The 21801-nt window shown below is 36.2% G+C and overlaps 1 protein-coding gene and 1 long non-coding RNA gene across 2 annotated transcripts; one reads left to right on the top strand and one right to left on the bottom strand.

Annotated features, from left to right (window-relative positions):
- Positions 1 to 6: 6 nt before the first annotated feature.
- On the bottom strand, positions 7 to 2723 carry LOC145031685 (U-box domain-containing protein kinase family protein). Its single transcript, XM_078980287.1, has 5 exons — positions 2576 to 2723; positions 2273 to 2501; positions 1778 to 2195; positions 1562 to 1702; positions 7 to 1480 (listed from the first exon to the last, which is right to left on the bottom strand). The coding sequence occupies exons 1-5, from the start codon at positions 2721 to 2723 to the stop codon at positions 104 to 106; spliced, it is 2313 nt and encodes a 770-aa protein (XP_078836413.1). The 3' UTR covers positions 7 to 103.
- On the top strand, positions 1287 to 2832 carry LOC145031686 (uncharacterized). The gene is made up of 2 exons (XR_013677001.1): positions 1287 to 1391; positions 2490 to 2832. It is a non-coding gene; the product is annotated as an uncharacterized LOC145031686 (long non-coding RNA).
- Positions 2833 to 21801: the final 18969 nt, after the last annotated feature.

Below are 21801 nucleotides of genomic sequence, written 5' to 3'. Positions count from 1 at the left end.
TCATCATAACACCATAATTATCATCATGATCAAGATCAAGAAACTCCATGTCTCCATTTATACATTTTGTATAGTTACACTTACACTTACATTTACATATAGTTTATGATACAGAAATCGATCTTTTGTTATGCCAATCTTGAATCAAAGAACGAAGGATATGATTAGGAGTAAGCCGATTGTGTTCTAGCTCTAAGTTTGTCAATGGCGACGTATTATGCCCCATTCCAAACCACCTCTCTATAGCACTAAGCTCATACGAAAATCCATCTGAAGCAACATGTGGGTCCCTCATTATATCCTGCAATATAGGACAAAAAAAGAAAGAGGGTATAACAGTCTCTTCATCAAAATCGACACTAATCTTATTATTTCCAACTTCATCCGCCTTCTTCCTCAACTCCTCCATCTCCTTCATCACCATTGTCATCCCTGTATTCCCACCTGAACACCTTATTGCTATTCTAGCAAGCTCCATAGCCACCTGCAATGGCCACTCTCCATCTCTCTGATCTAATACCTCCATAACCGAAGCTTCATTTACCTCATCGAGAATCCCACTCCAATTTCTTCCGGTTAGCAGCTGTAACACCAAACTCCCGAAATCTTTAACATCAGATCTGATATCAGATTCGTTATATGAAGAATCCAACCGAAACCCATGTAGTTTTGCAACATTATTTCGATCCAAAAGGATGTGGGTTAGGTTCAGATTGCCATGAACGATGGGTTTTGGTTTGGATAGATGGAGAAAAGTCAACCCTGAACAAACTTCTGTTGCAATACAGACTCTGGATCTCCAGTTTAAAGCTTGTTTCTTCCGACCATTGGAGAAGAGAACATTCCGGAGACAACTTCCGTGCATATACTCGAATACGATGCATTTAAGCTCTGTACAGAATCCTAACATGGCTACCAAATGTGGGTGTTGTAATCTGCTTAGAATCTTTACCTTGCTACCAAATTCTTCTTCTGAAACTTCATATAACTTGACAGCAACTGTTGTATGATTGATTCGAGCTCGATACACGTATGTGAAATCCCCAGAACATTTTATTCTGGAATGTTCTGAGAAGTGTTCAGTGCTTGATTTGATCTCATCGGTTGTAAACTCTTTGTAAGAAAAGGTCAAATGATTCAATCTTGCAACTGCTTCTATGGCTTCTTTATCTCTGCAAAACTCGATTCTTCGTTGCATGACGTCTTTTTGTTTCCGGAGTTTTTCGATCTCTTGAATCATGTCAACACGTTTGTGGATCATTTTCGTTAATTGTTCTTCGGATTGGGATTTTGAGAGTGTGGATGATTTGAGTTTGTTTGAAAGCTCTCGTTGGATTTCGAAGGTGGAATCAATCGTACTTCTGGTTTGCTCGATTCCATTCCGGGTTTCGGTGAGTTGCTCTGTAACGATTTCTAATTCCTTCTCTAGATCTCCTCGTTTTGTGGTTTCTTCGTTTAATCGAGCTTCAATATCATCCACCTGTGTAACCCAGAATTCGATTTATACAAGAAAGTAATATCAAAAACAGAATCGAATAAGAAATCGATGAGAGTTAATTACCCTTGAATTACAAAGGGTAATCGCCCATTCCGCTTTTGAATATCTTTGAACGCTTTCTTTGGCTTCTCTTCTCTTCAAATGTATGGCGTCCTTCGCTTCACCTATTTTAACTCTCAGGAATCCAGTTTTCTGTCTCGAATTCTGAAAATTGTTCTTGGTTTATTCTTTTTTTGACCTAAATACATAACTATTCCAGTAAAACGATGAGAAATTTACCAAATCTTGGGGTATATCTAGTTCTGTGAATCCATTGTTCTCCAGAATAGCATTTGAAGCTTGCCCAATTTCTGATTCTTCTTCATCTTCATTTGAATCCAGCAAGTTGTTGAAGTACTTTTCAATCTCTTCTGCAGATCTCTCCCAAATTGAAGGTGAATCCGCGCTTGATGAAGAAGAAGGCGAATCCCGAGGGCTTTTTGGGTTTTTTGGATACATTTTTCCGATCCAACCTTTAAAACTACCTCTCTTTTTGTTTAATTTAGCTATCATCACCCCTTGATCGTCTTCTATGAATCCCTCATTATTTTCTTCTTTCAAAAAGATCAATTTCCCTCCACTTATTAAGTATAATTCACAGAAATCAGGCTTCTTTTGCTGAATTTTCTTTAATCCCATTATTAAATTTCCAAATTTCCTGTGGAAACGAAGAACAGAGTATAATCGACCCAAGTATAACCGAAAAATTTTCTTCACAATTACCATGAGGATTACCTGAAGAAAGTAGCTCCTATCACTAGTTTGCATATTCGAAGACCTGATATGAGTTGCAGGATCCGTTTGTGTATTGGTTCATCATATTTCTCGATATTTAAAGTTTCTGTTTTCACCTCGCCACAAAAATCTATGTATTGCTGTAGAATCTTGTTCAGTTTTCCTTGTTGATACTTATTGAGTAACTCGACACTCTCATCATTCACATAACTTGCAGGGAGTTTTCCATCTTGAATCAGGAAACCGTGTGAGTCAAAATGATACAGAAAAAAGTCAAAATTGAGAACTGTGCGATGAACTTACAGTATGTGTAAACGAAGTCCCTGTTAATATCTGCATGAAGGATAACAATGGAGATTCGAGAAGAAGACCATTTTCTTAGTGTCCATTCGAGAGTTGCAAACCCTTCTTGTACGTCATTTCCGATTGCTACATACACCTTCTCCATCATTGTCTGTGTGTGTGCGTTTATGGGGGTTGTTTACACTAAATCGGGTCAAATGTGAATAAATCCATGTAGAGAAATGATTTTTCTTGATGGGTTTTGAAATTTGTGAAAAGGGTTGCTTAAATAAATCCAAAATATAAGGGACGGTTTTTCTTAGGTGAAAGAGTGGAAATGGACCATAATCTTGTAGTCACCGTCTTTGAAAGCAATTTTTCCTTGGATGTATCATGAAAACCAAAATTATATTTTATATACTAATTTCGGAAAATGGTGCATATGATTTGTGGAAAATTGAAGTTTTAGTCAAAGTTTTCAATTTGTATAAATTTCTTCCATATGGTTTTTAATTTTTAGATAAAATTGCGAGGATGGTTCCTTTTCTATGTTAAAACTAGCAAGTTTGGACTCGTAAGGGTGGTCCAAAAGTTTTATTTTTTTGCGAGTTTAGTCCAAATTTTTCAAAACTTTTTTGAAAGACTTATTTGCTATTGGTATTTTTCCTTTTTTAATTTTTTTATTACAAAAAACCAAAAATAAATCCCTCTCTCTTTCTTTCTCTCTCTCTCTCTCGCTCTCTCTCTCTCTCTCTCGAGAGAGAGAGAGAGAGAGAGAGAGAGAGAGAAATCTGAAAAATCTTTAGTAGGTTGTATGCTACAACCCAAACTTGTTATTGCTTACAAAAAATTAGAAATTGGAGTTCTTGAGATCATATCTTGTATTTGTATGTGTTCATATTCCAAATTTCTTGTATGTGTTCTTGTCATCTTGTGTGTGTGTGTTTCAAATCCATTTCTTTGATGCTTCGATTTTCGAAAATTCGATCTGGAGATAAAACTACAACATATGTTTGTTTTTGTGATCTGAATCAAAAATCAATCAATACACTCCATCTCTTTCATACACACAACATCAAGAGCACAGTAGAAATCGATGATTTCAGGAACAAAAACATTTCTATGTGTTTGTTTTCTAACATGATTCCAACAACAAAAAACATTTTTTCGAACTCAAGAACCCAAGAAATCTGCAGATCGATGAACATATCTGAAGCAGAACGAAGTTGTCGTCGAGATCTGAACATCTCCTTACGGCGAATCGAGAAGAAGAGGACGATCATAAGCAACAACATGGGTGGATCGATGGTGGTTGAGGAATCACAAAGAAGGTGACCCTGTTTTTCCAGCGATCCTCTTGGCCTCTTCGTCGTCTCCGACAACAATCAAACCGAAAAAGGAAACAACGGTAACAGTCGACCAATGAAGAGTAACATCAGTGCTCGGTCTGACTAAAAAAAGGAGGAGAACGGAAACGACAACGGGTGGGGGTTTCGTGGGATTTCTGAACAACCGGAGGAGGTGTGGCTGGAACGGAGGCAACAACCACCTTCTTTCTGTTTCGTTTTTCCGATGAGTCAAGGAAGAAAATAGGGAAAATGGAATCGGAAATAGCAGCAACTGAGGGTGTTTGGGTGGTGCTTCAATAGGAAGAGGGTGGGAATTTGTGAAATCGCCGGTTCCTCCTTCCCTTCCTTCACCGGAGGTCAAAACGAGAGAGAGAGAGAGAGAGAGAGAGAGAGAGAGAGATGAGTATTTTTTTTTTTCTTTTTTAGATTTTGTAATAAAAATTTGAAAAAAGAAAACACCAAGGACAAAATCATCATTTTATTAAAAAATCAAAATAAAATGGGCCAAACTCACAACAAAATGAAACTTTTAGATCACCCTTACAAGTTCAAACTTACTAGTTTTGACATACCACAATGACCATGCTTTCAATTTTATATATTTTTTATTGAATCGGTCCATCGTCACTCACTCTCTCTTTCTCTCTCTCTCTCTCTCTCTCTCTCTCTCTCTATATATATATATATATATATATATATATATATATATATATATATATATATATATATATGAAATTAAATTTTTTTCTTAATCATTTATCTAATTTAACCTCGTGTATAAATTTTCTCTCTGGTTATCATAATTTTTTTCTACTCGATTTTTCATGTATGTATTTAAATTTGGTAGAAAATTTGTTTATAATTTCTAGGAAAATCTGCCAAAAAAAACATTTTGTATTTGGTTCTGTTTATAAAAAAAGTCGCTATTGTTTTTTTAACCATTGAAACCCGTAAACGTTTGAAAAACAACATTTGTAATTAGTTAGCGCAAGTTTTAAGAGTTAAATTGCAAAAATAAAAATCATGGATGACTTTTTCGTTAAAATTTAAAGACTTTTCTAGAGATTTTTTTATATATACTGAATTTATTTGAAGAAAACTTATATTTATTTATTAATGAATTCACAATAATGATATTTTTGTTATGAAAAAACACAATAATGATAATTCATATATCATTTTTGGAATTTTTTGTTATTCTCTTTAATAAATATCGTTAGTAATATCATAAATATCATCTATACCCTACATAATTTAAGAGAATTTTGTTGATTTGCTGCAAGAAGTGTCTTTTTTCTAGGCCAAATGCTACTTTACTATTGAATTTTTAGGTCTTGGATGTAAAACGTTTACCATACAACTACAACTTACCGAATATCTTTTCACAATCGAACGACGCCTCAGAAAATAAAGTTGTATCAAGGTTTGTTATTCCTAGATAGAACTTCATTATACACTATGTGGCCTAGAAATGCACTACTTAAGACAAGTCAACAAAAGTCTGTTTTTATGTTCATTAATGCCTCACATTTGTCAAGTTTTTCATTTTAACCTTTTATCAGGTTTTACACTCTCTTAGTCGACCACCATTACAATAAAATCCCTCGTATTTAAACATCACCACAACCACACTTCGTCACCACCACCACCCTTTGCCACCAACAACACCATCTTCACCACAAAACACAGGTATCCACCCATCAACTGTTGGATTAGTATCTAAGTCCATAACTATTTTGGTATGTACTTGACCCGATGGTGCATGGTCCTTTTGGGTTGCCTTCACCAAAGCAACTTGATAGGATGAATTATGGAGAGAAAGGATTAAATATGATTTATTAATATATTATGGGAATAATATATTAAAGGAGAAATCATATTGTTTAATTAATATTAGTCAAGAATTAATAAGAATTAAGTTTGTGGCTAAAAGAGATTAAACTTAAGGGACTGGAATTGTAATTATAAGATAATTGCAATTGGGTTATGGATTGCCTTATATTATAAGGTTGGATGAATTCTATAGGGAAACCCATTAGAAATCGTCCAAGGCCTTTAAGGAAGTAATCCATGGGCTGCTTAGGGCTTAAGCAGTCAGATTAGGGTTTCCTAGTTTAAAACCCTAATAGCCTACATGTATAAATAGCACCCTTAAGCCCCAAAAACGTGGTGAACTTGTTCTCTAGGGTTTTGGACGGTTTTGGGCAACCTCATTCTCTTCTCCTCTTCATCCTCTTGCTCTTGGTGTTTGTGAACCATTAGAGGAGTGACATTTGTGACTTTAAGCTTTCTAAAGTCATTACAAGAAGGATTTGTGATTGTTATTGCTACGTAACAATCAAGGTAATATCTTAAACCCATTATTAGAGGAGTGACATTTGTGACTTTAAGCTTTCTAAAGTCATTACAAGAAGGATTTGTGATTGTTATTGCTACGTAACAATCAAGGTAATATCTTAAACCCATTATTATGTTAATATCGATTATCATATGCTAGAATTAGGGTTTATAGTCTTGGATGAATTGCATGTACAATAGAGAAACCTAAATCCAAGCATTAGGGTTTGTATGAGCACATAGGATGTTCTTATGGTTAAAAACCATCAGTGGTATCAGAGTTTAGGTTGGTTTCTATTGTATTGATGCATTATGTAGCTGAAAATCATTTTCTGGCCTTCTGTTCGACCTGACTCGGCGAGTTACTACTTGGACTCGGCGAGTCAGCCCTACTCGGCGAATTCCAAAGTGTGACTCGGCAAGTCGGAGCGTCAGACAGAGGGATTTTCAGATTTTGTTGCTGTTTTGCTTAAGGATAATTACCATATTCGTTTTAAACCAATAAAATACAAATTTTATTGTTTCTTAATGAATATCCTTGCCAAAATACAAGATAATTATCAATTGATTAAATAATAACTTCCTTATATGATTAAAGTTGATTATTTGTTTTAATTGGGTAACTTATTTTGCAAGAAATTGAAATTATGTCAAATATAGATAATGATGAAATTAATTGTTTAATTTATATTATTTGTTATTTGATCCTTGTGTTATGAAAAGTTTCAATTTTCTCCTTTAGGGTTTATAGTTTAAATTTAAACTCAAAAGTTTAGTTTTGAAATTTAAATTGTTAAAACCTTAATGTTTTGAAAAGGTTTCAAAACTTGCCCTCAAGTTTTGAAATTTAAATTTTGATTAAAAGGTTAATTTTGATGTATATTTAAATTCTAAACCTTAAGTTTTTGAAATGTTTCAAAACTTGTCCTTAAGTTTTGGAATTTAAATTTTGATTAAAAAGTTTAATCTATGAATGTTAAATTCTAAAACCCTAGTATTGTTTTGAAAAGTTCATATCACACCTTTATGGTTTTATTAATTAATTAAGGCGTATAATTAAAAGAGGTTTAATAAATCCATAAAAGTTTTGGTTTACATTTAATTGAATTAAAAGTATAATCGTTAAATTTGATCACCTAGTATTTTAAAAGTGTAAAATACACCATATACTATATATAACATTAAAAGTCTAACATTATGTATATATATATATATATATATATATATATATATATATATATATATGTATGTATGAGTAAAAGTCAGTCTTACCGTTAGTAGGCCTCATTCACGAAGCTGGTCTATAAGGGGTGTTTAAGGAAATTGCCTATAAAATGGAGATTGAATGGGTATCCACTCTTACCCACCGCACTCTTGACTAGTGGAGGATCGTTAGCCGAACGGGTAGGATAGGACAAAACCTTCAATTATAAGTATAATGAAGTACAAAAGTAACTAAATGCTTTACAAATTCCCAATCTTAGTTACTTTAGGCAAAAGTGAATTGATGTTATTCCATGAAATTACACTTTGTGCCCTTGCGAAGACGTTGGTGGAGCGTGTGTGGTTTACCGGCACACTAAATGGTTCTAAGCAAAGGTAGCAAAGGGTGACTCAATGTTTGTCATAGTTCGGTGGAGCGTGTGTGGTTTACCGGCACATCGAATCGGTGACCGTAACATGTGAGGGCACCATGTAAGTTTGCATGGTTATTCACACCCGCTTTGTGACCCTCGGCATCCCAGTCACAAACAAGAGGGGAATATCGAGATTTAAACATGCCATTGAAATGTTCAATGAATCTCAAAGGATCTAGGAATTTTCATAAATTTAAAACTTAAATTTCTTTTTTCGTTTTTCATGGTGAAAAATTAGTGAATCGTCATTCACTTACCTTCAAATATTCTGCAACTAGATTACGACATCCTTTTTCTAGGTTGTAGCATATTGTGTTGGGTCCTAGCCTTAATATCTCATTTGGGTGATTTATTAAGGACTCAATCAATCAACTAACTGGAATTTATGTTTTCTCCCGTTTTGTAGATGTCAAAGTTCGACAACTATGGTCTTCCCAAATCCCGTGGAACAAGATTTCCACATGAAGATGATATTCCACGATTCAATCGAGGAACAAGAAATCATGCTTCACTTCCTCCTACTCCTCCCGTTGTTCTCCCTAATCCACAAGAACGAAGAATTGAAAGGTTCAATGTCACTAAAGCCCTATTGGAAATGAAACATGAAGATGGTAAACCCGTGTGTGCCCACGTTCTAGGAATGAAATCACACATTGATAGGTTGAGAATGTTGGGTGTGTCATTCCCGGATAAGTTGGCTGTGAACTGGGTTCTGCAGTCACTTGCCGAATTATATAATGAGTTCAAAAGAAAGTATTATATGATGGATCATGACGAAAGCCTCATTGACCTAACTTACATGCTCATTGCTGCTGAATTAGAAATGATTTGGCAAAGCAATAGAGTGTATTCGTTGGGAAAGTCAACCAACCATGCTTCCGAGGACGTTCTAGGAGAACCGACCTGCGTTTTCTGCCAAGAGAAAGGGCGTTGGATACAAGTCTGCCCTAAGAGCCTGAAGAGTCCAGAAGATGGGAGAGTCAAAGAGTATGGTTGTACTTCAGGTAAAATCCGATATCTAACTCGATTAAGTTCCTATTCGTTGATTCTTAATATATAATGTGATAAGATTACATTTGAATGTCTTGCAGGATCGATGAAAAGAGAGGAAGCTTGATGAAATAGCAAGATGGATTTAATCACGAAGACATGGATTCGAAGATTAGATTTTGAGTTTAGATAGAGTTGTTAGGAATATTTATTACATAGTTTTTCAGTTGATTTTGCATTGTAAGGACAAATGTTTTCCGCTGCTTTTATAAATAAAATAAATTTTGTTTGACGTGTTTATTTATTGATTTCCTTGCAATGAAATCGTTATGAAAAATTGATGTTCGTATATTTACAACAAATGGATATGACTCTCGATTATGTTGTTTGTGGAAATGTCGAGAATTTACCAAGTAGGGAAATTTCCTCATCGCACAAGTTTCTATTGGATAGAGATTTGGAATCGTACAACAAGAATTGTATGATGAATGAATAAACTTTCACATTTGGAAATTAGACTAATTCATTGACAAAGTGTCAAGTGAAAGGACTAGGAGATCGAGTACACTAGGTTATGTGTTGATCAAGTCCACCACAAGAGTAACAAAGATATTCGTCATGATTTACTAAAAGTTTAGCGAATATGATTACACTTATAAGATTAAGTGTAATTCTGAATTGATTGTAAAAGTTTAAATCAATAAGCAGAATGAATAAGAATAATCAAGTAGGCAGAAAGATAAAAGTTTCTCCATTCTAAGAAGAAGGGAGAGTACGTTTTACGCTTTATGATAGGTCTTAATGATTAAGAACCATATCTCAATTGATCCTCTAAGTGAGTCTTAGTACAATTGTATGTCTAAGAAGAGGAATCAAGGATTGTAGAAATGGTTAAATCAAGAAGTCAATCATACTTCGTTCCAAAACAAGTCTTAGAGTTAAGATTGTGACATTGAGTAATAAGAAGGTTTATAACATTCATCAAATGAGGAAAGTTGTGATGTCTTGGATAAGACAAAGACCAACTAGGACCTATTTATGAAGTGTTTTGATAAAAACTACACTAACCCTTGAATATTTGTCAAGAAATGTTTATTGACAAGAGAATCTTATATGTCGAAGAGTCAGTGGGAGTCTTAATGGTCTTGAAAGGTTTCAAGAACAAATCAAAATAGACCTTATTGATCATCACTAGCACACGACTTGAGGTTTATAACCTATCGTGTTGACGTTGTTTTGTTTCTGTGCCATTCCAATTGAGTTAATTATGCATGTGAGTTCTATGAGTTCTTATTTGAATGCATAAAAGGCAAGGACATTGATCAATGAAAAGTACATTGATAGGAAAAGGTGAGCTGCTTAACTACTTGGAAGACATGGTGGGCAGCCGTGTTACCATAAGGCAAGAAATCAAAATTTGATAATGTTCGGTCCATATGAGTTTGGATTTGTCGCAAACTTTGGTTTTGACAAATTCACACGGATAGGAACACACACATACACCGTTAAAATCTAAGTTTCATAAGATTTCCTCCTTCATGAAAATGACTGTGAGGAAATGCTTTCACTGAAAAGAGATTTCGAGAAGATAGTGATTATGAAAATTGGATTCTCGAATTCGATTATGGTTATGGTATCCCTTTCCATGATTCAAATTGTGAGATTTGACAATTAGTCTTAATTATTTAGACACACATATGAGCTATCTAAGGCAAATGTGTATAAGCTTAGATAAAGGATAATCAAAGCATTAGGTATTAGAAACATGAACTTAAGAAATTCAATAAGTATTGTTTTTCTGAAAGTTAAGCTGTTTCTGAATACATGTCAAAGCTAGTGGAAGCATAAGTGTTATGTTTATAATAATCATCATGATAGTGGGAGCATAAATGTTATGATTGTATGATTATTAAGGCAAGTACTGCAAGTTAGCAATATTAATTATAGAAAACAAGAGTCATACTTTGCAAAGTTGTAAGAGTTGTAAAGTTGTTTTGCTATAATTAAGGGATAGAATATTATGCTTCATTTCAAATCTAAAGGCTTAGGTTGTGGAATGTTAATAATTTAGTCAAGGATATATAGTGTGTTCTTAAATTTCGATTATGATAACGGTATTCCTCTTCATAATTCGAATTGTGAGAACGTAGCACATAAAATATTATGGCAGAAGATTAATAAAGTATCAAATCTTCATGTAAGACATTATGAATCGTGTCCCATACGCTTCGGGTATAGGATCGATTGCAAATGCTATAATATTTGACCATTATAAATTTTCCAAATGTCTAGGGCATTTAGAGGGAAGAAGGACAAGAATCGGTTTTGACTAAGATAATTAAACAACTATCAAGGGATAATCCGAAGTTCGCCGAGGATTGGTCACTTGTGAGTAGTTGGACGTATAGTATTGAATGGACCATATCGATGTTATTATGAATAGATAAGATTCTATTAAGAATGAGTTGTCATATGGAAAATATGGAAACGTGTCCATATTGGGAATTGAATATTGAAAATCTATGTCTAGATTAGAAACTTTTATGCAAAAGGTTGTTCAAAGGAATGTACTTTGAGTGAGAGACATCATATCTAAGGAATTGTATTGTAACAATCTCCGATAGAGGACTTTATAATATCGTTGGCAATAGTCTTTGTGACTTTTTGTGCTATGACATTACGAAAAGGATCATTGCATAAGATGTTAGAATCTAACATATTCTATAAGTGGCAAGAATTTGATATTCTTTCGCTTATGAAAAAGGATTTGGAGTTGTGAAATGAGTATGATTGGAAATGTGTTCATTTGATCTATTTCATAAACTAAGAACCATAGGTAAACATTGTGTGCATGCTAAGAGCATGGGACAAGTGTTGTAATAATTCAAGTAAAAAGTTGATTACCTGAAACAACAAATAATGAGTAATCGATATGGTGATAAATAAAAGGTGTTTTATTTATACTCAAAGGTTTGAGGCCATATGGGATTAGTATTATCCTTGTGTTTCACTTTGCATGTTTTGACTTCCTGAATAATTTAATTGGTTTAGAATAGTCAAATTATTCGAACGGGCCACAGTCGTTCATATGTTGGAAGTAGGTATGAATGAAGAGTGTCGTGAATTGGTGTGTGGATTGTCTAAAGAGTATTAGACATAAGCAAATGTTTGCTGCAACGTTCATGAGTGCTTATGAATATGATTTGAGCATTGGATTAAACCCACGCTCACTGGGATCACTTCATGGATTTCATCACAAGTGACTAGTGAGACGATAACATCTTATATTCTTGAAACCGAGATGTGTGAGTTGTATCTTGCGAGTCGGTTGCATATTGATGATATGTAAACACACCAGTAACTTGGTGTTATAAAACATATTGTTGTGTGTGATTCGGTGAGTGAGTACAAGCAAACATTAAGTCCAAGTTTATTCGTTTATTTTATCCAAAGTAGGATAAAAGCGATATCTTTGGGCCTCTCGATGATTTAGTGATGACAAACGTAAATGCTCGTCCGGGCTAGGGCTAATTTGATTTGTTCAATTAGTCAGTCGTCATAAATCGGAAATCGAGAAATAGTACAGAAATAATGATTTGAAATCATGTCTTATACAATATCTAGAATGGAGGAATATATGATCCCTTATCTAAAGAACACGCGTATCTGATAGGATCAGAGTTGACAGCGGCTTCGGAAAGCTACGATTGCAGATCAGGTTCTGAAGTCATACGCAAAATAGTTGTTAGACTTATCCAAGTGGGAGACTGTTGGATTAGTGTCTAAGTCCATAACTATTTTGGTATGTACTTGACCCGATGGTGCATGGTCCTTTTGGGTTGCCTTCACCAAAGCAACTTGATAGGATGAATTATGGAGAGCAAGGATTAAATATGATTTATTAATATATTATGGGAATTATATATTAAAGGAGAAATCATATTGTTTAATTAATATTAGTCAAGAATTAATAAGAATTAAGTTTGTGGCTAAAAGAGATTAATTAAACTTAAGGGACTGGAATTGTAATTATAAGATAATTGAAATTGGGCTATGGATTGCATGATATTATAAGGTTGGATGAATTCTATAGGGAAACCCATTAGAAATCGTCCAAGGCCTTTAAGAAAGGAATCCATGGGCTGCTTAGGGCTTAAGCAGTAAGATTAGGGTTTCCTAGTTTAAAACCCTAATAGCCTACATGTATAAATAACACCCTTAAGCCCCAAAAATGTGGTGAACTTGTTCTCTAGGATTTTGGACGGTTTTGGGCAGCTTCATTCTCTTCTCCTCTTCATTCTCTTGCTCTTGGTGTTTGTGAACCATTAGAGGAGTGACATTTGTAACTCTAAGCTTTCTAAAGTCATTACAAGAAGGATTTGTGATTGTTATTGCTACGTAACAATCAAGGTAATATCTTAAACCCATTATTATGTTAATATCGATTATCATATGCTAGAATTAGGGTTTATAGTCTTGGATGAATTGCATGTACAATAGAGAAACCTAGATCCAAGCATTAGGGTTTGTATGAGCACATAAGATATTCTTATGGTTAAAAACCATCATCAACATCATCTCCAACTCATCTTCTGTATTCTTCATCTTTGACCTACCATCATCACCATCGTTCACCTACTGTTCTTTCTCTTCGCAACATGATAAAAAGCCCAAAATGATAAAACTTACCTAATTATGAGACATTATGAACACAAATTTGGACTTAGGATATAACATCACATTTCATGTAAATATGAGGGCTTTATGACAATAACCCTAATACACGAGCTACAATACTTATGAAAATACATGTTAAATATAGTTAATAGGACTTTTGTTGATATTTCGTAAGGAGTGTGTTTCTAGACCACATATATATCATGGAGCTCTTATATGAATTATATTTAAATGATACATTTATAATTGTAGTAATGGTATTTGCTAATGAGAATCCTAAAAAAAATCCCAAAAATGATATATAATTTATCATTATTGTGTTTTTTAATAATAAAAAATATGTTTGTGTGTGTGTGAAAGGGGTGTAGATGTTATCTTTATTTTATGATTTTAATTAATAAATATAAGATTTCTTCAAATAAATTTAGTCTATATACAAAAGAAAATCTCTAGAAAAAATTGCTTAAACTTTAACTTTATTAAAGAAAAAGTCATCAAAGATTTTTATTTTTATTTTTATTTATTTTGCAAATTAATCTTAAAAACTGACACTAATCGAGTACAAGGAACAATGGTTGTTTTTCAATTGTTTACCGGTTTCAATGTTTAAATTGCAAAAAAATGATTATTTTTTTGTCATCAGAGTCAAAATATAGGGATTTTTTTTTTTTTGCAGATTTCCCAAGTTTTTACAATTTACGAATATTTTTATGGTTTGTAAAATCTTTTATGATATGTTGGTAAATGTAACGACCCGTTCCCGGTATGTTGATTTATTGGTAATTATAGTGAGTTTTTCAAGAGGGACTCGGCGAGTTCTAGCCTGACTCGCCGAGTAGGGTCGCGCCTGAGGGCACGCGTGAGCCGGGGACTCGGCGAGTCCATATCCCTGACTAGGCGAGTCCATCTGTCTGGGTGAAACCCTAAATTCCCCGGGTTGCCCACTATTTATACCACCTTATAGCCCCCATTCTCGCCTCCCTCACCCTGAGAACGCAGTGATAGAGCCTTAAACCTCCCTTGAAGAACTTATATGTGTTTTGGTGCCATTTTGTGAAGGTGTGAAGAAGGAGAAGAAGGAAGAATCAAGGAGAAGTGTTGTAGTGCAAAGATCCAAGGCCAAATCAGAGTTAATTGAGGTATTTTCGGAGTTCCATCTTGTTATATGCTTTAAACTTCCATTAGAGCTCTCCTAAGAGCTAGTTGATGCTTGTTCCAAGCCTTACACTTGCATGAACGTCTTATTAAGTCGATATATCTATGGATCTGAATGTTGGGGTGTTGTAGAGCCCAGATCTACTGTCTTTTTGGAGTTATATTGCATGATAACCATAGATCTACCCATTTTATGCATCTTTTAGCCTTATTTCCCTTATTCATGAGGTTGTGCACGTAAAGTTGGAAACTTTACGTGGTAAATCAGCTTATTGGACTCAGATCTATCAATTGTATGCATTGGATTCAAACAAAATCGAGTAAAAATCTGTTGCATGGCGGCAACTCGGCGAGTCGGAAGAACGACTCGACGAGTTGGGTCGCGAGTCCCGAGTTCTTCAGTTTTATCAGTGTCGAGTGGACGAGGTGAGTTAGAGAGTGGACTCAGCGAGTTGAGGGTGAACTCAGTGATGGAGGGACTCGGCGAGTTGTTCATTAACTCGGCAAGTCCAAGGCAATCTTTTTGGGATCAAGAACAACTCGTCGAGTCTGTTCGTACGACTCGGCGAGTCGGATGAAGATTGTCTGAGTTCTTGGATCAAGAGGGTACTCGTCGAGTCGATGCCAGACTCGACGAGTAGCAGTGAGTAAAAGTGAAAAGTGAGAGTAGGACTCGGCGAGTTGGGTGGCCCAACTCGGCGAGTCAGCCCAAAAGAGAGTTGACTTTGACCAAGGGTAAAAGAGTCATTTTACCCCAAGCGCAGTGTTTAGTATTTGATTGAGTGTGTTTATGGACTTGTAGCCGAGGAGATTCAGGAGCAGCCGCCGTTAGCTTTCCGAGCCACACACTCAGCAGCCAGCTTACGAGGTGAGTTTCCTTCCAGTAGGAATGGGTCTAAGGCCACAATGCCGGCCCGTTCAGTTAGCAGTAGTTTTCGGATTTAGGTCCGATGCAGTAGTTGGTATGTTCGATGCCTTCGTGGTTCGAACAGGATTTGTGTGCTATGTTTTATGTGTTAAGTACTATGTGTTCCGGGCCACGGCCCGATGTAGCATGTCGTATATGTGTTATGCTAGTTGATATGTTATGCTATGCCATGTTCAGTCAGACAGTTCCGGACTTCGGTCCGATGCAGTTAGTTCCGGACTTCGGTCCGATGCAGGGGACAAGGTCCCAGTTAGTTCCGGACTTCGGTCCGACGCAGTTAGTTCCGGACTTCGGTCCGATGCAGGGGACTAGGTCCCAGTCAGTTCCGGACTTCGGTCCGATGCAGTTCGTTCCGGACTTTGGTCCGATGCAGGGGACAAGGTCCCAGTTAGTTCCGGACTTCGGTCCGATGCAGTTTCCGGGCTTCGGCCCGATGCAGTGGGCAAGGCCCAATATGTGTTTATATGTTATTGTGTGGTATGTGGTAGTTTGGGGGAGCTCACTAAGCTTTGTGCTTACAGTTTCAGTTTGGTTTCAGGTACTTCCGCAAGCAAAGGGAAGAGCTCGGGGTGACAGCATCGCACACACCACAACATAGCTTTTATCCTGGGGATGTCTCTTGATGTTTTGGATTGATGTAGTATGATACAGTTTTCCGCACAATATTTTATTATGTTTTGGGGATACATCGCGTATGTTTTATATTATGATACTTATATTATGGTTTTGATTATATGGAAAAACGAAAATTTTTGGGTCGTGTTTTTGGGTCGTTTCAGTAAAATTGAAATTTAAAATTTTTTTAAAAAATTTTATTTTAAAATAGAAAAATAAATCTCTGATTCCCCGCTAGGAATCCTTGGTTCCTATTAAAAATGAAGATAGAGATTGAAATAAAGATTAGTGAACAGAGATCGGAGACCCCACTATTCCCTTATCCATTTCTATATTTATTCTTAATGGGTTGACCTCAAGAAAACCTATGACACATACTCTCATTCCTTTAACTCCTTATCTCTCCTTACATCTCATCCCATTTCCTTATGCTCGTGATCTGACCATCATTGCATATGGATAATCATTACTTCCATAGAGGAATAGATAGTTTTGTTGTTCCTAAACCTAGTTTCTCTTTGAAAATTGAAGTAATCCACATTTAAAAAAAAAAACAAATAAATCCTATCAAAGCATTAATCACAATCTTTTTTGACAATCCATTTAACACCTCCAGCGCATTACCTAAATGAACACACATTTTATCGATTTATATTGATTCTCCCATTCACAAATTAACATAAGATCAATGGATGATCCATTATATTTTAAAATAAGTCATAATTAACATAAGATCAATGGATGATCCATTATATTTTAAAATAAGTCATAAGTCTTCCGAATTAAAGTTTTCACTATGGACAAAAGATGTAGATTTACGAGTAGAGTAATGGGTGCGTGTAAGATTATATGTAGAGACCATTGGAATCTATCTCATCCGAATACAAAGGAATTTGAAAATAGACCCCAACCCAAAGCGTATAGGAACTAGATATGTAAATTGGTTTGTTTCTCGATTTCTTAAAAATTTATTTTTCGGTTCTGGATTAGTTCGGTCCGGTCCCAAAACCAATTTCATCCTTCGTCTTTCGTGTCTAAAAGTGTAAATTCTAAAGTGATTTTTTTTAGTTACTAGAAAAGTAATTTCACATACTACTTCATTAAATCAAAGCATGACCTTCAAAAATTGTCCTTTCTATTTGATATTAAATATCATAATTCATCTATTGAGCATGAAAAAAAAATTCATATCACATAGTCACGTATAGCATCACAACGTGGTTTGGTTATCATTGACATATATGTTTTTTTATGCATCATGTTTTCTTTTATTGCACCATGTTTTCTTTTATTCCACTAGTTAAGAGCTATATGAGAAGAAGACAATTTTATTATAAATGGAGAAAATGATATCAATGCGTCAATTATCATGTTGCATGATTTTCGAACATAATATAACTTGTGAATAGGTAGATATAGATGTACTTTTCAATTTTAAACTTATAATTATTTCAATTTGGTAGGATATTGATCTCGATCCGATCTTATCATCGTGGTCTTGCAAAGTGAAAAACAATCATATGTAAGATCATGATCTTAGAAAACTTATTCCTAACCTGTAACGTCTGGATTTTCAACCCAAAATTTTCATTTTTATTTATTAAAATATATCATAGTTATAATTACATTTTGCGGAAACATGTTGCGAATAGGGATGGCCAAAAAACCCGAACCCGACGGGAAAACTCGAACCCCGGAGATTTTCAACCCAAAATTTTCATTTTTATTTATTAAAATATATCATAGTTATAATTACATTTTGCGGAAACATGTTGCGAATAGGGATGGCCAAAAAACCCGAACCCGACGGGAAAACCCGAACCTCGGAGATTTTGGGTCGGGTCGAGTCACTCTTATCGGGTATCGGGTCGGGTTTCGGGTCATTATCGGGTTTTTAGTGCGGGTTCGGGGCAGGGATTGGGGTATGAATGCCCCGACCCGCCCCGACCCGATATATATATATATATATATATATATATATATATATATATATATATATATATATATATATATATATATAGTGATATTTCATCCCTCTAACCCATTTCAACCACCGGAAGACTCTAACCCTAAATCCCATCACGTATTCCCAATTTCCCACTATCGCTTCTCTTCCCACTATTGTGATGAATTTAGTTACAATATTAGACTTTAGTAATTTCTGTTTGGTTCACTTATGTTAAGAACTTATTTGTATTTTAAGCCATTGTAAGGTTTTAATTTCTTAATTGTTTCATTGTAGTTTTCCAAAAAAAAATCTGCCACCATTTTCGGGTCGGGTTTTCGGGTCTATATCGGGTTTCGGGTCGGGTTCGGGGATATTTTTAGCCCCGACGGGGCGCCCCGATAAGAAACCCGTCGGGTTTCGGGTCGGGTTCGGGGACAAATATAAATATCGGGTTCGGGTATGGGATATGTCGCCCCGCCCCGAACCCGCCCCGTTGTCATTCCTAGTTGCGAATGCGCATGTGCACAGTCGAACCTTGCCCCTCTCACAAATAAATGAAGTACCTGAAAACATTTAAATTAAACTTGGTAGGCACGAAGCATAGTAAGTTCCCTAAAATACCATATACCATAATACATATATAATGCATACACCTATTGGCATTCAACATAAAGTTGGTCTGCCCTTGGCCTTCAACAAGAAGTTGGTCTGCCCTTTTTGCCTACAGTATATAGTTGGTCCCCACCTTGGCCTTTAGCGGAATGTTAGTCCGCCCGAGTCTATTGGACTTCAGCACAAGGCTGGTCCGCCCGAGTCGTTTGCCCTTTTTGCTACATTCTGCTAAAGGCTAAGGTGCGGACCAACTATATACAATCCAAAATTTCGTTTTGAAAATTATTATAAAACCATAAACCATACATAATTATAAGAAAACCATGTATCATGAATCTCAAAAACATCGTATTAAATACTGTGACAAAGTCATATGATAAAATATTATAGTAATCTCCCAGGCCAAAAAGACTTTGGTGTGTGCTATGCTATCATCCCGAGCTCTTTCCTTTGCTAGCTGAAGTACCTGAAACCAAAACTGAAACTGTAAGCACGAAGTTTAGTGAGCTCCCCCAAATTACCACATACCATAGACATAACATATAACAAGTAGCATAACTCTAGGACTACTCCTAACTGCATCGGGACGTACCTGACATCGGCTTACCATCGGACTCCTGTCCGACATCGGGCTCAACCCAGCATCCGACCGCATCGGGCATCGGGCTTACCCCGGTACATACACAACATAACATATATCATAAATACATAACATAATCACATAAACTGCATCGAGACCACCCCGACATCAGACCGAAGTCTGGAACACATACATAACATATAACATGCATGAATCACAAAGACATCAAGCATACATAACTACTCCTCGGGACCGCCCCGACATCAGACCGAGGTCTGGAAACGTATAAATTGCATCGGGCTAACCCCGACATCGAGCTTACCCCGACATACTATAACTACATAAAAGGGTCGGCATTGGTGCCTTAGACCCGTTCCTACTAGATGAAAACTCACCTCTCAATCCGACTGCTGAAAACTCGTGCAAAGTAACTACGTCCACTGCTCCAACTACTCTTCCGACTATTATGACAAAATAAACGCTTAGTCAAAAACTGAGAATCCTTCTATGGGTAAAATGATTGTTTTACCCCTTTTTATCTAATTTGGGCCATGACCTAAGCCCAATCCTTTCTAGTCCTTTCAAACTCACCAAGGCCCATTAAGGTCCCTAAATGGCACAATTTTTTAAATTGGGCCCAACTCCTCAAATAGGGTTTCCTCTAAATCCCAACTAGCCCTTGGGCCCTTGACTAACTTCTAAGGTCCCATCATGGCCCAACTACTGATATATCCAAATCTTGGCCCAAACCGAGGCCTAATAACAAGATTCCACTGACCGAGCGTACTTTGGGCGTACCTTTCTGTATGTTGCGCATACTGCTGAAATGGCTTGTAAGCTGCGTGTACTGGCGTGTACGCGTGGCGTACTCTTCTGTTAATCCCTTTTCTCCAAAACTGCTTAATCCCTTAAGACGCAACATCCAATTTACAGATCTGAGTCCAATACTTCGTCCTAACCCATAAAGTCGATCACTTGGTGGCTTGCAACCCACCAAATGAGCCCAACATTAAAAATGGCAATAAACTTTCATGAAAATGGCTAGATCTCTTGCATGGCTACATAAAATTCTCAAAGCTTGCAACTTTACTGCTAAAGGAACAATTCGATCTTCAAGGGTGGGAAACCTAAGCTCAAAAACGAAGTCGCCAGAACAAGATCCATTATTTGGACCTAAAAAGGTCCAAATCTTCAAAACCCTAGATCTAAGCTTCTAAGAGGAAATATTGGAGCTTTATACTTCCTTTGGGTGCCAAAATATGAACTTATTTCAGATCCTTGAGCTCAAGATACTCAAGTGCTTCTTCCTCCAACTTCTCTTCACTTCTTCCAAGCCTTACTTTACCAAAATGAACTCAAAAAGGTCAAACAAACAAAGCAATGGAGTTTGGGATGAACTAGGGTTTTTTGAGGGTGAAGGACTGACGAGGAGGCCTAAATGGAGGATATAATGGGGCATTTATATGTCTTAAACCCTTATAATTAGGGTTTGGCATCTGCACGCGTACGTTGGGCGTACCTCTTGGTACGTTGCGCGTACGTCCCCAAGTCCCTCAATCCAATGGCTACTACGCCCCATGTATGTCAGGGTATGCCCGACATACAGCTTATGGGCAGTCCAACTTCTTTGCCCATTTTCTAAGGTCCACTCCAAAAGAGTCCATTGTCCAAGCTAATATTACTTTACATAATTTAAATAGTACCTCGAGGGATGGATGTTACACATATGGTGAGCAGTTTTTAGAGGGTATTTGGATGAATCGGTTTTAGGCTTCGACGTGGGAGGTGTCGGCTAATGTCAGACTAAGCCCTAAGTAGAGGAAGACTGGGTGTTTTTCTTGGAAGATTAGCAACTAGATTGATTTTGATGGTTTCAGCTCCATGGATTGGAGGAAGTTGCAGTGTAAGTTCATTAGTCTTTTGGAATTTGATATGGTTGATATATTTAATGGTTGTGAGGTATAAGGGATTGGTCAGAACATGAGTTCGGATTAGTTGCATTAAGGTTCATTCCTTCAGGGATGCATGTGTGGGAATCACATTAGAAACTCCTAGGAAAACATCTTTTTGAAAATAACTGTTCCTCTCTGGAACACCAATGATTAGTTCAAAAGATGCTTGAACCACTCAGGTTTAGTGTCCGTGGAAGGGTTGGTTAGCTCGTTGTACTGATTTCTATCTTTAGCAGGGTAAGAGTTGATGTTTATCTATCAACCAACTTTAAGGTGTGGTGGATGCATCTTCGTATGGGCTTTGTTTAGTATTTGAGATTGTTGAGGGTCTTCAAATTGTATCAGTTGACGGTGCATTGGGGTGTATCGATCTTGCATCAAGGGTAGAATGATGGATATTTTTTTTATTTTTGGTTAGGGGTCAGAGCAAATTTGTTCAGTTTTTGTAAATGGGCCTCAGATCTATA

This window comes from Lactuca saligna, chromosome 2 (assembly GCF_052625555.1).
Source record: "Lactuca saligna cultivar CGN05327 chromosome 2, ASM5262555v1, whole genome shotgun sequence".
In the NCBI taxonomy this organism is placed as follows: domain Eukaryota; kingdom Viridiplantae; phylum Streptophyta; class Magnoliopsida; order Asterales; family Asteraceae; genus Lactuca; species Lactuca saligna.
Note: the sequence above shows the minus strand (reverse complement) of the source record. Positions and strands in the feature narration are given on the sequence as shown.

Bases quoted from the DNA above. Each gene is read 5' to 3' on its own strand.
- LOC145031685 (XM_078980287.1), bottom strand. From the start codon at position 2,723: ATGATGGAGAAGGTGTATGTAGCAATCGGAAATGACGTACAAGAAGGG. The intron at 2,502-2,575 runs GTAAGTTCATCG...TCCTGATTCAAG, and splicing joins GGACTTCGTTTACACATACT to ATGGAAAACTCCCTGCAAGT. The intron at 1,703-1,777 runs GTAAATTTCTCA...AACAATTTTCAG, and splicing joins TAGATATACCCCAAGATTTG to AATTCGAGACAGAAAACTGG.